Below are 13,977 nucleotides of genomic sequence, written 5' to 3' on the forward strand. Positions count from 1 at the left end.
TTGAATTCATGGACCATCTGAGCTCAGATTTGTGCTAAAACTTGATATGTTGTTAGACAAACAGACATAAATATGATTCAGACCAATGTCATTTTGTTTCATGAAATAGGATTGAGATTTGGATCTGGCAGCCCTTTGGAAAGTGACAATTTACAGCAAATGTACATTCAACTTTTTTTGTTGTATTAAGGCCATGTTGATTTGATCATTGAAAACTGATGCGAGCGTACAAAAAAAACAATTTGGCCCCCCAAAAAGTTGCCTTTATTATGAAATCCAAGTGGTCATGAAGGATAAACAAAACTAAACATATTTAGTGTGGTATACCAAAATCTAGGTTCTTTTAATACGGCTAAACAGTGAGGGTTAGAATTTACCATACTAGATCGTCATCTACTAATTTCTTGCCAGAGTAAATGGAAGGAAATGTATTGTCCAAAGTCTTATCGGCACATTGCTCTTCTTGGAGGCATCGACCCTTCACAAAGTACCCTAAACAACAGATGTAGGCAACAAAAACTACACAATAGAGAAACCAAGCTTCAATTGCATGATAGAAATTTGTTTTATTGCTTATTTACAATCAATTATAGAAAGGGATCTTCAGATTCTCATCATACAATATAAAAGTTTCTAATAAAATTCATCATAGAAATAGAAGTCTTCAATGTACACTTCTGCTCTGTATCGTCTTTTCTGAAAGGAAAGAAAAGAGTGATTAAAGCTAGCACTTAACTGACTTTTTACACATTTATTTTTGTCACGGCAAAGTTTTACTTTTAGAATATCGGCAATTCTGATTCATGTGTGTTGATGCATATATGAATGTATGAACGTGAGTGTGATCTGCATGCATGCACATGTGTGTGTGTATGAGTGAATGTGTGTGTGTGTCTGAATGTGTGTGTATGTGTGTGTGTGTGTGTGTGTGTGTATGTGTGTGTGTCTGAATGTGTGTGTGTGTGTGTGTGTGTGTGTGTGTGTGTGTGTGTGTGTGTGTGTGTGCGTGTGGACTAAGAAAAAACCTCCTTACCACTGCCTGAATTTTTTCAAATAGCATAGCCCTAATTGTGTCAACATATCAATGGCATAACAATGTGTTGGCATATCAAATAAAAGCAGTCTTACTAACCACATTGACACTAATCCAGCTCGTCATCGGTGACATCAGGCTTGATGCAGCAGCAGAAGAGTCTCCTCCACCACTTCACCTTCCTCCTGGAGCCTCTCTTCTTCCCTACAAGTTGTACAGTAATACTGATTATCAATCAATGTACAGACTGCATCATCTATGAACTGGGAGTGACCTCACTGTATCATTTATGATTACTAATAAGACCACGGACCTGAAGTTTAGGGTCGCGTGATCTTAATTTTGATTTGCATTTTCATTGCAATTTTCATTATCAGAAAAATCTTACTCATGCAGTAGTTGTGGAAAATCACTAGTCAACATGTTTGTTCTGTTTATAGCGAATGTGCTCATAAATGAATTGAAATCTTCATATGCTTGTACTGATTCATCACGTTTTCTCACAATAACTACTTCCTTTTCATTACCTTTCAGCAAAAGCAAATCAGTAAATCAACATCATGTACTACTTTGTGGACTGGGTGGGGAAAATAGCTGACAGGGTCGTCTGAAGGTTATTAGTTGCACCATGTATAACCGTAGTACTAAACGTGATTCAATCAGTTGGGGGTGAATTGAGAAATGAGTAGAAATTGTTGTCCTTACCTTTACCATATTCTGATCCAGCTGAAGAGAGACTCGACAGGTCCGCGTCATCACAGCTTGCCTCCTCGTCGCAGCTGGGCTCCTCGTGATCGGCGCTGCTGGGCTCATCCTGGTCGCTGCTGGGCTCATCCTCCTCCTCGAAGAGATGCTCCAGGAGGAAGCTGGGCTCCTCCTGGTCGCTGTCTGCGCTGCTGGGCTCCTCCTGGTCGCTGTCTGCGCTGCTAGGCTCATCCTGGTCGCTGTCTGCGCTGCTGGGCTCATCCTGGTCGCTGTCTGCGCTGCTAGGCTCCTCCTGGTCGCTGTCTGCGCTGCTGGGCTCATCCTCGTCGCTGCTGGGCTCATCCTCCTCGAAGAGATGCTCCAGGAGGAAGCTGGGCTCATCCTCGTCGCAGCTGGGCTCATTCTGGTCGCTGTCTGCGCTGCTGGGCTCATCCTGGTCGCTGTCTGCGCTGCTGGGCTCCTCCTGGTCGCTGTCTGCGCTGCTAGGCTCATCCTGGTCGCTGTCTGCGCTGCTGGGCTCATCCTGGTCGCTGTCTGCGCTGCTGGGCTCATCCTGGTCGCTGTCTGCGCTGCTGGGCTCATCCTGGTCGCTGTCTGCGCTGCTGGGCTCATCCTGGTCGCTGTCTGCACTGCTGGGCTCATCCTGGTCGCGATCGATCCTCATAATCCAGATGGCGCGATACTTACCGTGGCTCCTCATCTTCAGTGGCTCCTCCTTCCTGTAGTGTGTAGAACTGACGACTTCCGTAGGTCTCTCCATCATGTCCATAGCAGGCAGCCGCCTGGCCCGGTTCTGAAGCTTCAGAAAGGCCTCACGCCGGTTTTTTAGTCTCATGAGTCTATCGGTGTTACCGGCTGGAGATGGTTCTGGGTCGGCTGCTGTTGCTGTTTCCATTGGCAGAGACATGTTTGGATCAAGATTCAGACGGTAGAACACAGTGTAGAACAGATAGCGAATCAGAGCTGTTCGGACGAACGTCCTTCCACGATGACGGTCTCTCGTGGAATGACTGAGCAAACACAGGGTTGCCACGGATAACCACTCAGAATAGAACAGATAACGGTTTAGAACCATGTTCGTACGTTCGAGTTGCCCCTGGTTGTTGTTATTCGAACTCAAAATTGTTCGAATTGCCCCCCTCCCCCTCAAGCCGTTCAAAGAATAAATAACAATTCAACAACTCAGTGAAATAAAAAATCAACGCAAAATATACATTATCCAGTAGAATATATTTCTTAACACTAAGAAGTACACATGTATCAACGCCTTTTTGTTGAGTAATGAGTAAATGACAGACCGAGCTGCTAGAAACTGGAGATATAACGGGCCCGCTAATAACGTTTGAATCCGGCGCTACTTCCGATGACCCCAGGCCCTCAATGTCTTACATATCACTGTCATTCTAAAACATAGCTACAGATCACGACGGCGATTTTGACTGAAACTTAGAATATTGAGTACACTGAAAAATCCCGGGTACTTAAAAGAAGGCTTAATGTACTTTACTTTGACATGGCTAGAAACGGCGATCGTCAGGGTCATTGGCGCGTGCGCAAGGCCACGTTGCAATAGCTAAAGTTAACATCAACGTTACATTCCCTTTTATTTCTTTTACCCGGTAACGTTACCCCGAACCGGGCAACGGAAAATACAAAAATATCAAATCAATGATGCAACAAGTGTTCACCGATACAGATGCCGATCGCACTGTGTTTTGTCCAGATCAACACATTTTAGTCACGCAGTTGTCGGAATCACAAGATGACAAAGTTCACGTATTGGCTTAGCGTAGCTAATCACTTCCATCCACTGTTGTATCAATTCAAACCTGCAGGCCTACGATCTTGGGTATCCCACAGTACTGTCCGAGGATCTAGAAGTAGCTCTCGAGTTTTACATAGAAGCTAGAAGAGGATTTCCTCCTTGTTTTAATTGGGTTTGCGGAAAAAGCTGGCCCTGTCTACCTGGCCTGTCTACCCTGGCTATCTACGTTACCCTTTTTGGACCCCAAGGGCATGCATGGGGGTTTTGCATCTGAATGAATTTTCTTGAGGAAAACCTGGGTCAGTGGCAATCCCAGCTGTGGGTGGGCTGGATCATACTGTTGGAGGACAGGGACAGTTATGAGCAACTCCACCAACACTGGAAAATATCTATTATTGATAAACAAACATCTAAGTATACAATAAAATGTACTAGGATTGTTACACTAACAGATAGAAGAGGTGTGATGGGGTACAGGATAAACAAAGAAAACTGATAGGATGGTTTGCCAGAGCAGCAGCTGCTAAATATTTCGTCAGTATCTGAGCTACAGTAACCCCCAGGAGTGTCAGACATCTGTTGTGAATTTAGCTGTTGTGACAAACAAAGGTCCTATTGTTGTCTGGCTCATCCTACCAGCTTTCTTTGCTTCCTTGTATTACTTTATACTTCAATTTTGTTTAACATTTCAGGAACATTTTATCATATACATGTACTTGGAACTTTTTTTCTAGTCTTGGTGGAATTGCTTTACCAGCTTCTTCAACACCCCCGCCCCAACCCAATAGGCATTGTCTTCCATCCAGCTCACACACATCTGGAATTGCACTGACCCAGTTTTTCCTCAAGGAAATTCCATTAAAGCCCAAACCCCCATGCATACCCTTGGGGCCCAAAAAAGGTAGACAGCCAGGGTAGACAGGCCAGGTAGACAGGGCCAGCTTTTTCCGCAATCCCGTTTTAATTTGGGAGTACCTGGACCAGCCTTTTGTCGTCCTCAGGCGACTGCTGCACTGGGACATAACTTTTATCGTGCACAAGAAGCCAGGTGTAATTGAAAAAAAAACTCACACAACTGAATTGTTAGCAGGTGAGCAGCATGCACAGCCCCGCGCATAGGCAGCAGTGAACCAACTGCTGTATGACCACTTCTATCAGCTTCTCTGGAGATCTAATAAAACAAACAAACAAACAAAAAAACTTTCGAGAAGAGTGGACAACAGTGTCTGGACGAAGAACACTCAAATCATCTCAAATGCCTTCTGCATGAAACCTCAAGATGAAAGCGGACAGATCATCCCAACGTCCCATTGGAATGGCGAGTTTGTGCCTATATTGATAGCTGAAAGCAGTTATAATATGGCCTTCACCAATTTTCTGTGTAAATGAACTACCTGTTAGAAATGCTCTTATATCGTTACTGAGGACAAGGATGGCATGATTAGCTGTGATTAACTTTATATGAAAAGATAAACAGATTTATTACAAATGATGCTTTGCCTAAGGTGTGATCTTTAAAGATAAATGATAGAAGGGTGACTAGATAGATGTCAGAGTAAGATGAGCCCTTAGAGTCTTCTATGCTTATTTGCAATATTAGGTAATAAGCTAGAACACTCATACATGATCTTTTACATTTGTTTATCTAAATGATAGCTTACTAACACTTCTTTGGGTCGGATATTCTGACCACATATTGGACTTGTGTGTTGCACTGTGTACATGTGGTTACCTGAAGTTTACATGATGATGATGATGAAGTTTACAATCATGAACTCCTTTCATTACATAATTACAGCTATGAAAAATGTGGTTGCTTCAGTTGACTGCAAGCATGGTAGACCTTAGACCCCAAATGCTCATAATTCGATATCAGTGGGTATTTTTCAGCTGTACATCGATAAACATGATTTCCAGTTGCTAAATTGTCACGAGCAAGAAAGATCTCAACCTGAAATGTAGAATATGTAATATATGGAATATTTGTTGCTATCACTATATAATACTAGCAACACAAGGTGTTAAAATTACTGCTACACACATTTGCTTAATACAGTCATGGAAGACATCATATCTAACATGATAGCTCTATTTTAGACAGCATTACTGACAACCTATACAATAATGTCCAAAAGTAAGCTGCTGATTGTACAGTATGAAACTTAGTCTATCACTGTAAGGCAACGTGCTCAGATGGACCAGTTCCTGCTCGTTCTCTGGTCTTCTGTGCAAAATCAGCAAACAGTTTCCCCAGTCGGCCTGTCTTATGGTCTGCCCTCAGCTGCACAAAGGACATGACTACAGACCTGTCAAGACTTGCCTGTGGAGAAACGAGTGAATGATGGACACTTTTAATTAAGGTTTAGCTAAAACATGACTTTTCAGTCTTTAAACTATGGTAATCATTAAACTAATTTGACTTTGATACTTCTTGTAGTGCCAAATCATGTACTGGAATGCACATGCTACAATATTAACCAGTGGGCATAATCTCTTTACCAAATGACCTGCAAATCTTGCTGGTGTCAACCTAAAATCCAACTTGTTTGCCATCTTTTGAAAGTCTTTCATATCATGAGTACAACAATAAAAGAATAAGAAGAAGAACTTTATTGCACGACAATTGTACATGGTGCAAAGTATGGCAAGAAGCCGTAAACATAATACAAAGTAGAAGTATAGAATAAAACTTAACATCCTTATTACTAATACAATACAATAAGGGCTAGTATATATTTTGATGTAGCATCCTAATAACTAATAAAATACAATACATGACTTCATGTCATCATAACTACTCAGGCTGTGGAAAACCAACAATGTCAATAATCACATCACCAGATCTACCTACTAGTACCCCACTCACCAGCTGCTCTCCTGTGCAGACCAGTTTGAGGTTGTCCGGCACCACCACCAGCAGGTTGCACAGGGCGTGGAGCGTCTCAAACAGGCTGTCCACCAGTGCAACCTTCAGCTCATCCTTCACACACTTCCTGTACTCATTCACATCACAGATGGCCAGCATACCACCTACAACACATATGGACTCTTAAACATTAACACTGGACAACATACCACCTGTAAAACATGTGAACAGTGGGCAGCATACCACCTGTAACACACATGAGCTCCTAAACATCAACACTGAACAACATACCACCTACAACACACATGAACAGTTGATATCATACCACCTGTAACACACATGAACATTTAAACATTGGCACTGGAAAACATACAACCTGTAACAGACCCAACATCTAAACCTTTAGCACTCAAACTCTACAAAATCAATAGTCAAACACTGCACACAGAGAATGATATAATGGGATCTTATACGAAATTATTTGGAATATTCAAGTTAAATATGAAAAAAAAGTTCAAAGCATAGCACACATATAAATTTTGCATACATGCAAATGTTGATCTTATAGCATGAAGTGTACCCACCCCTGGGGTTATATGTGAACTGTTGGAGATGCTCGTACACCAGTCGGTGGAACCTGACACCAAACTCAGTCAGAGTTGCATCAAGGTTCTTCCCATCCAAGGAATCCCGCATTTTGATGATTTCTTTCCTGATGAAGTTTGTCACTTTGTGGCAGGCCTGCCAAAGGATAAAGGAAATGTTACATTAATGATTCAGTAAAACAGAAAAAAGCTAATTTTTTTCTGAAACCTATGCAACACCAGTGTGTGCTGTTTGTGTATCATCAATTATAGAAACATGACATGCAAAAATCAGCTGGCTGTGGAAATGTTTTTCTAAAACTGCTTGGACAAAGACACTGACTTGTAAAAATATGCATGCCAGGAGCCTCTTATAATCTGTGTCATGCTTTGTCCTCAGTCCGAGGTTCGACCGCTTTTACATATGATGACTTAATCCTGTGATCATAATCTCTTAACTATTGTAGCAAATAGACCATCTTACAGGAGTATAGAGCTCCATAAGTGCAGAGTCATCCTCTGGTCTGAAGTCTGTTTTCTTCTGCTCTGTAGTCAAGATGTGTTTGATCCACCCAACCATAGCAGTGATGGTTCTGTGAAAAATAATTCAAAGAATTAATGACAATTCAAGGAATCACTATTTCCTCGTTGCCTAGAATAGAATGCTTTCTTACATAAAATTAACACGTTCATTCAGAATTAGCCATATTTTTTTTATACTACATGATTCAGATATGAAGTCCTAATTTTTGTATCCATGATATCTATTATGTTACACACACAAATCATGCAGAAGACTGAAATGAAAAGACAATATAACATACCTATCCAGCCCCCCATCAAGTTTGCTGTCAATCAGCTCCATGATCTCTCTCTTCCTGGTCACAGCCTCCTGGTATCGCGGGGTGGAGCTGGAAGAGCCATGTTTGCAATCAATAACATGATCAAGCTACTCATTGTCTTCTTCTATTATAAACTAGTATTCTATTCTGATTCCAACAGTTATGGTAGTGTTACTGTGTCACAGGTATTTTTCTACATTTGCGACAATCCTCTTGTGTTTAGTGAATACCTTACCCAGAAACAATTGTCACTTCAACAATCTACAATATAGTAGATGTTACTTACATGATGAGCGGCACCAGAGCATCACTGAACTGTTTCTCCAGCAGATGGAAGATGGCATTGCCCTGGCCAACAACATCGAAGAAGTAGATCTCCGGCTCAGTCTTGGGTTCAGGGATGGATATGGCTGGATGGAAGTCATGAAGTTCTTCATTAGTAAATGGCACGTAGTCTACATCATTTACATTCTGTCAGATAAACCTGCTTGGGATATAGATGTCCATATAGTTTTTTCATGGCTGATATTGTATGTGAACTTGAATCTAAAACATACATGACAATCAATGGATAAATTCTCCCAAGGCCTGTCACATGCAACAAGATAAAGGCAGGTTTGGCAGGTTTTCCCTCCAATGTTCATATGTACTTTCATCTGTACTCACCTTGCAGGCCTATGTCCACAGCATAGTCAATATGTTCCATACACAGCTTCTCAAACAGGATGTCAAAGATCCTCACAGCACTGGCAGGCAAGTCTTTACTGCTGGACAACTGTGTATCAACATAAAGGTGAAACATGGACTATCATGTTCTAAAATTATGTTTTTATACTAGTTAGGCTATCACAATGTCATAAAGCCAAGATCTCTCTTCACCATCATCATTATTCATCTCTGTTGAGGTATACCTATCTAACAAACCTACATACTTTCAATTCAATACACATAGCTGTACCTTTCTTATTGCAGGGAAAGAAATAACATTATGTTAAAATCTCATTCCTTATTTGCTGTCAGTTAGAAACAGAGTCAAAGATGAAGGGAACACCAGGGAACACACTCTATAGGAACCATAAATAAACTACCATACCCACCAATTCACATCTTTTCAGTGCTTCTTTAGATTCTTGTAGGAGATTGATGGCCACCTCCTGTGACAGGAAGGTCTCCCCTCCATATGTCTCTATAGCTGGGCCGATGTTCAGATTGGTTTTGTTTCGGATTCTAGCTTGTAGGTCATGGATACTGGGAAAACAATATGAACAAGATGAAGAACAATGAAGCAATGGCATTCTGATTACCTCTTATTAACTCAGCATTAAGTTATTGACATTATTCAGTTTAACATCAACATCGTGCCAAATACATGTAGAACTCACCCTCCAGAGGGGATTTGTCTCTTCTGGTGGTTGATGGAATTGTAGTATCTATTCAGGATGATGTCCATTCTACTCTTTAGAAATGTGGTTTCAACACTGCAACAAACACAGATTTAATATGAATACCTCTTCAACACGGCAAAATTTCTAAGCAGTTCACTGTGTACACTAGGTTGACAATGTCTTGTAAATTTTACACCTTCTATCCTTTCCCTCTTTGAAGGGAAAGACCAAGAATTACATTGTCTTGTTGTTCTGACTAATACTATAAACTGTCAGTACACCTGTACACTGAACATCTAATTCACATATGTTCTACAGTTAGTGCTAGACATGACATAGTTAACTATGGAATCTGGTGCACCCAAAGAACTACAATGTAGCATCTGTCCTTGGTGCTGAAAAGGGCATCAGGCATAACAACACCTGATAAATATCTATCAATTTATCTATTTATTGAATTTATATGACCATACATACCCAATGTATGATTCCAAGTACTTTCCAAAGATGTGCTTGGTGAGTTTGTTGAGGAAGTTGGTATCAGACCCTAGCTTGTACTTGGACAAGTCTGCAGACAACTGGGAGGTCCTGAAGGGTAAAATTTGTCCTGTGGTTACTACATTGATGCTGTCAATCAAATATCTAAATCAGAACTCAGTTGCTGGTAGATCTATCAACACATTTTTCAAAACAAATAAGAGCAAAAATAAGTCGGTAAGGGATGTCATTTGAGTACACAGTAATACATACTGTTGGAATAGCTGGAACAGTGTTTTCAAGTACTTCTCAGTATCACTTCTGTGCTTGTCCAGACTTTCTTGGATATGATTCTGAGGAGGTGAAAAATAGTAAGATATGGTATAAAATGTCATATCTGAAAAATTATTTCTTTCAAATACATGTATGTTTCATAATATATAACACAATATTGAGTAACACATAATAGTCATCAAAATGGACAATCAATAAGCAGACTTTTAATAAAAAATTAAGACAAATTTAAGATAGGAAACAAAAATAAGATAAAGTTGATACGTCAGCTATCTCCTGCTGTTTGAGTAAAGGAGCTAATGCTGTGGTCCTAAATACCTGCATGTACATGTACTAGAAATCTAAATTGAAATCCTCAACCTATCAACATACCTGTAGCTTCCCTTCATAAACGTTCAAGACAAACTTCCCCATGACATTTTCAGGCTGGCTGAAAACATCAAGAACTAACTGGTTCACCTGGGAACAGAGAAATAGAGAGCTAGCATGCAAAGGTCCTTCAAACATCATAATCAACTAAGTTAGCACATTGCAATTTGCGAATAGCTTGCGTATTACTTTATTTTGTGACCAATCAAAAATGTATCGTAGCTATGATTGATGCTGTCAAACCTTCACATACTAGTATACTTTTTGGCCAAGATATACATTTGAAGTTCGATAAAATCTAGGCCCTGTAAGTAGATTTACAAAAACAAGAACTGTTGGACAGAACAAAAGCTTTATTTGTGATACATTGACTTACCTCTTCACAGAGTCGTGTAATACCTCTGAACACATCAGTGTGCCACATGGCATGCTGTTTAAGAAAACGTACATTAGTAAACAGTCAAATCAGATCTGAAGATGTTTAGCATTAAACTAGCTATAGCTGCAGTCCAAGGTCATATTTCTAGCTACTCTAGCCCAGAATGACTCGAGTCTGATGACTCAACAACTGTCAAGTTTCCAGCCAGGAAGAAATATCATGTTGTCTCCATTATATGTTCTTCGCTCTTTCTCTAGGTGTCAAATTTATATTACATGAAAATACCAAGATGATAAGATGTTGATAAAGATGGTACCTTTTGACTCTGGAAGATGAAGGCATCAATACAGTGGGAGTATCCCTGTAAAATAAACATGGAACAAGTATCAAATACCTGCTACTTTATTTGATTTCACTCAAATAATTGTCTAACTAAACAATGTCTCAGTCGGAGAGTTTGAACTCATGGAAAATATAACCATTGGCAGTTTCTCAATTCAATATCATGTAACAAAAAATGTTCAAAACAGGCATATTTAATACTAGCACAACACAAATCATCTGGTTAATAAAAAGATAAGATAGGACGGACAATGTGATTTTTGTACAACCTTGAAGTTCAAGAGCACTGCTGCCACCTCCTTCATCTCTTCCTTCTGGCCAGCCTGGTGAGCTGTCTTGAACTGTTCCACCAGGTTACTCTCTATCTCCAGGTACTTGGCTAGTTCATACAAAAATGTTACCACTCAGTATCAATCATACTTTTGGAGTACCATTTACTTTACTATAGTTGCATAAGGTTTAAAAGTCTTAATGGGAAGATATCTTGCAATGCTGTTACAGCCTTTTTCCTAGCTACATACATTATCCATTGCCAAAGCAGTGGTAAAGGCAGGTACACTTTGTTGACATTGTCAACCTTTAAACTTAAGTCTGTGTAAATGTACTGTCCATTCAAATTGCACTAGTTGACTAAATAGAAGTATATGTTGCTTACCAGCTATACGATCCTTTGCAGCATCAAACCTGTAGAAAGCGGTACATACATATAGATTCAATGATAAATATAATTGTTTATAAACAAGTTTCTGTAAGTAAAGTAACAACTTGAATGAAGGGGGAATACTTTTTTCATCTACCGACAGTAAAACAGACAATCTATAACTTAAAAGCATCTCTAAATGATGTTCAAGTGCCAACATTCAGGAATTCTCTTGTTAACACAATAAAACTAGAAGAAACACATAAGTATGATGCTTACTTGTCTGGAGGAAGTTCCTGGGCAATCAGGTGTAACTTTTGAATGATATCTGCTGCTTCTTGCAGCTGCAAGTTAAAAGACAACAGGATTTATAATTTTTTCAACAACTAGCCCAACAACATGATTGAATTCTGGAATTTCTAATCACACAACCCTGGAGCAAAGAACTACAGTAATGCCTCACCCTGAAGGGGTCTGTGAAGACATCAGACTTGATATCCCCAGAGAGAAACTCTGAGAAGTACTTCATGAGTTTCTCTGCCTCCACAGCCCGTGCCCTGGGGATGTTCACCCCCTCCAGCTGGTCTCCCAGGTGAACCACTTTGGTGGCGATGTGGTTGATCCGTTCATCCAGCTCCTGGAACTGATTCAGCGCCATCTGGAGAATGGAAGGATATGGTTACATATCTTTATTCACAATGATGTGACATAAGAAAAGGAACATATGCACAATGTCCTGTCTTTGTTAGCAGGGCTAGCCCATTGTAATAGCAACAGGCTAGTTGGGCAGCAAACCAATAAATGAATATGCACTGAATTACTTTACAACAATTGCATAAGCCTTAAGAGTCTTAATGACCTTGTGAAGATGGGAGGATATGTTGAAATGCTGTCATCTTCCTCGCCACATACATCATCCATTGCCAAAGCAGTGGTTAATCAGTTACACTATGTTGTATCATCATCATCATCGTTCCTCCTCTTTCAAGGTGTTGTATATTCAACATCATGTATAACCTGATTGAGTTTTTGCAGCTCTGCCACTCTGGCCTTATGCTCCTTCTCCTCCTTCTGTGACAGCTGCTCCAGTTTCTCCACACGGCGCTGTGTCTTCTCATTCAGCACCTTGGACAGGGGCAACAACAGGAGAACACATTACATCTTCTACAGAGAATACTGGATGTCCTCTATTGTTATTCTGTACAGACGCCACTGAGACGTCTGATATCTTATTTACATATATATGAGTAAAGCCACTTGTTTTGTTTTATTTTTACCATTCAGGTCACGCAAATCTTTATTGGACCCTCTAGACACTCAGGACGCTATAAGCTTTACCTTGAGTTCCTCGATGGTGTGTGTAAAGACGTTCAGTAACATCTGTGGATCAAAATTCTCTGCACCTCCCTTGGACCCGCCCCCATGTTGGCGCCATGCAAGTCTCTCCACATAGTCCTCAGGATCAAAGGGTTCCTGTCCAACAAGGCAGCGCAGACATGTCAGCTTTCTCATCACACAACATGTTTGTCTCTAGATACAGGCAATCATATTATGTAGATCTCATAAGAAACTATTATTCTGATCCAGAAAATACAAGAAGGTATGACAATGTTAAGGAAATTGTTTGTCATGCTATGGTTATTGGCAATATAGAAACTTAACTTAACATTTTAAAACATATGATCACACGGCCAGATCAAATGGGCATGACAATAAACGATTGTTCTTGTTTACAATGCCATTGTTTACACTACAGACACAGCAGAGAAGTAAGATTCGTACACATTTGTGTAAGTGATCAACTTACACACCTGACTGTTTAACTTTGATCAAATGGGACACCGGCATTATCTTTTCGAGTTCAAAATGTATAAAGCAAACAGTGAACCCACTGTGCATAAATATTTTTGTTAACGCCCATGTTGGCTCAACTGACAAAAAACAACGTAGTTCTCTAACATTTTGCACATGACAATGCAACGACAACTTAGCAATGTTTATAGCACCTCAAAGAGATCAGGAGTTGCCATTAATCCGGTTTCTCCTCAATCACGACAGCTCAGTAAATTTGTGATGTTCGGTGACTTCCTGGCTACTCCATGTCTGTCTGACACTGTGGGGATAGTACGTCAGTCATTGAGGGTGTTTCGTGTCATACTACATCCTACGCACTAGCATCACTGATTGAGTATGCTATACTTAAATCATATAAAATATGACTATTATTTTCTATAAATAGAGATTTTTAAGATTACTTTTGTGAAATAGACATCCACCCTTAGCTGTTAATGGTTAA

General features: G+C 40.2%; 2 protein-coding genes across 3 annotated transcripts; both read right to left on the minus strand.

Moving 5' to 3' along the window:
• Positions 1-541: 541 nt before the first annotated feature.
• LOC136433013 (serine-aspartate repeat-containing protein C-like) lies at positions 542-4,818 on the minus strand. Of its 2 annotated transcripts, XM_066424759.1 has the most exons (4): positions 4,575-4,818; positions 1,739-2,748; positions 1,133-1,237; positions 542-696 (listed from the first exon to the last, which is right to left on the minus strand). In XM_066424759.1, the coding sequence occupies exons 2-3, from the start codon at positions 2,643-2,645 to the stop codon at positions 1,143-1,145; spliced, it is 1,002 nt and encodes a 333-aa protein (XP_066280856.1). In that variant the 5' UTR covers positions 2,646-2,748; positions 4,575-4,818; the 3' UTR covers positions 542-696; positions 1,133-1,142. The 2 variants fall into 2 exon arrangements, with proteins under 2 accessions (XP_066280856.1, XP_066280855.1); XM_066424758.1 differs by having other exon boundaries at positions 1,739-4,818.
• A 309-nt stretch (positions 4,819-5,127) lies between these two features.
• On the minus strand, positions 5,128-13,800 carry LOC136433010 (exocyst complex component 5-like). Its single transcript, XM_066424752.1, has 21 exons — positions 13,688-13,800; positions 13,020-13,154; positions 12,699-12,806; positions 12,145-12,339; positions 11,961-12,025; positions 11,697-11,725; positions 11,311-11,420; positions 11,016-11,060; positions 10,697-10,750; positions 10,324-10,410; positions 9,931-10,010; positions 9,658-9,768; positions 9,178-9,273; positions 8,893-9,043; positions 8,462-8,570; positions 8,082-8,205; positions 7,778-7,864; positions 7,438-7,546; positions 6,954-7,110; positions 6,370-6,533; positions 5,128-5,823 (listed from the first exon to the last, which is right to left on the minus strand). The coding sequence occupies exons 1-21, from the start codon at positions 13,709-13,711 to the stop codon at positions 5,674-5,676; spliced, it is 2,190 nt and encodes a 729-aa protein (XP_066280849.1). The 5' UTR covers positions 13,712-13,800; the 3' UTR covers positions 5,128-5,673.
• Positions 13,801-13,977: the final 177 nt, after the last annotated feature.

This window comes from Branchiostoma lanceolatum, chromosome 4 (genome assembly GCF_035083965.1).
Source record: "Branchiostoma lanceolatum isolate klBraLanc5 chromosome 4, klBraLanc5.hap2, whole genome shotgun sequence".
In the NCBI taxonomy this organism is placed as follows: Eukaryota; Metazoa; Chordata; class Leptocardii; order Amphioxiformes; family Branchiostomatidae; genus Branchiostoma; species Branchiostoma lanceolatum.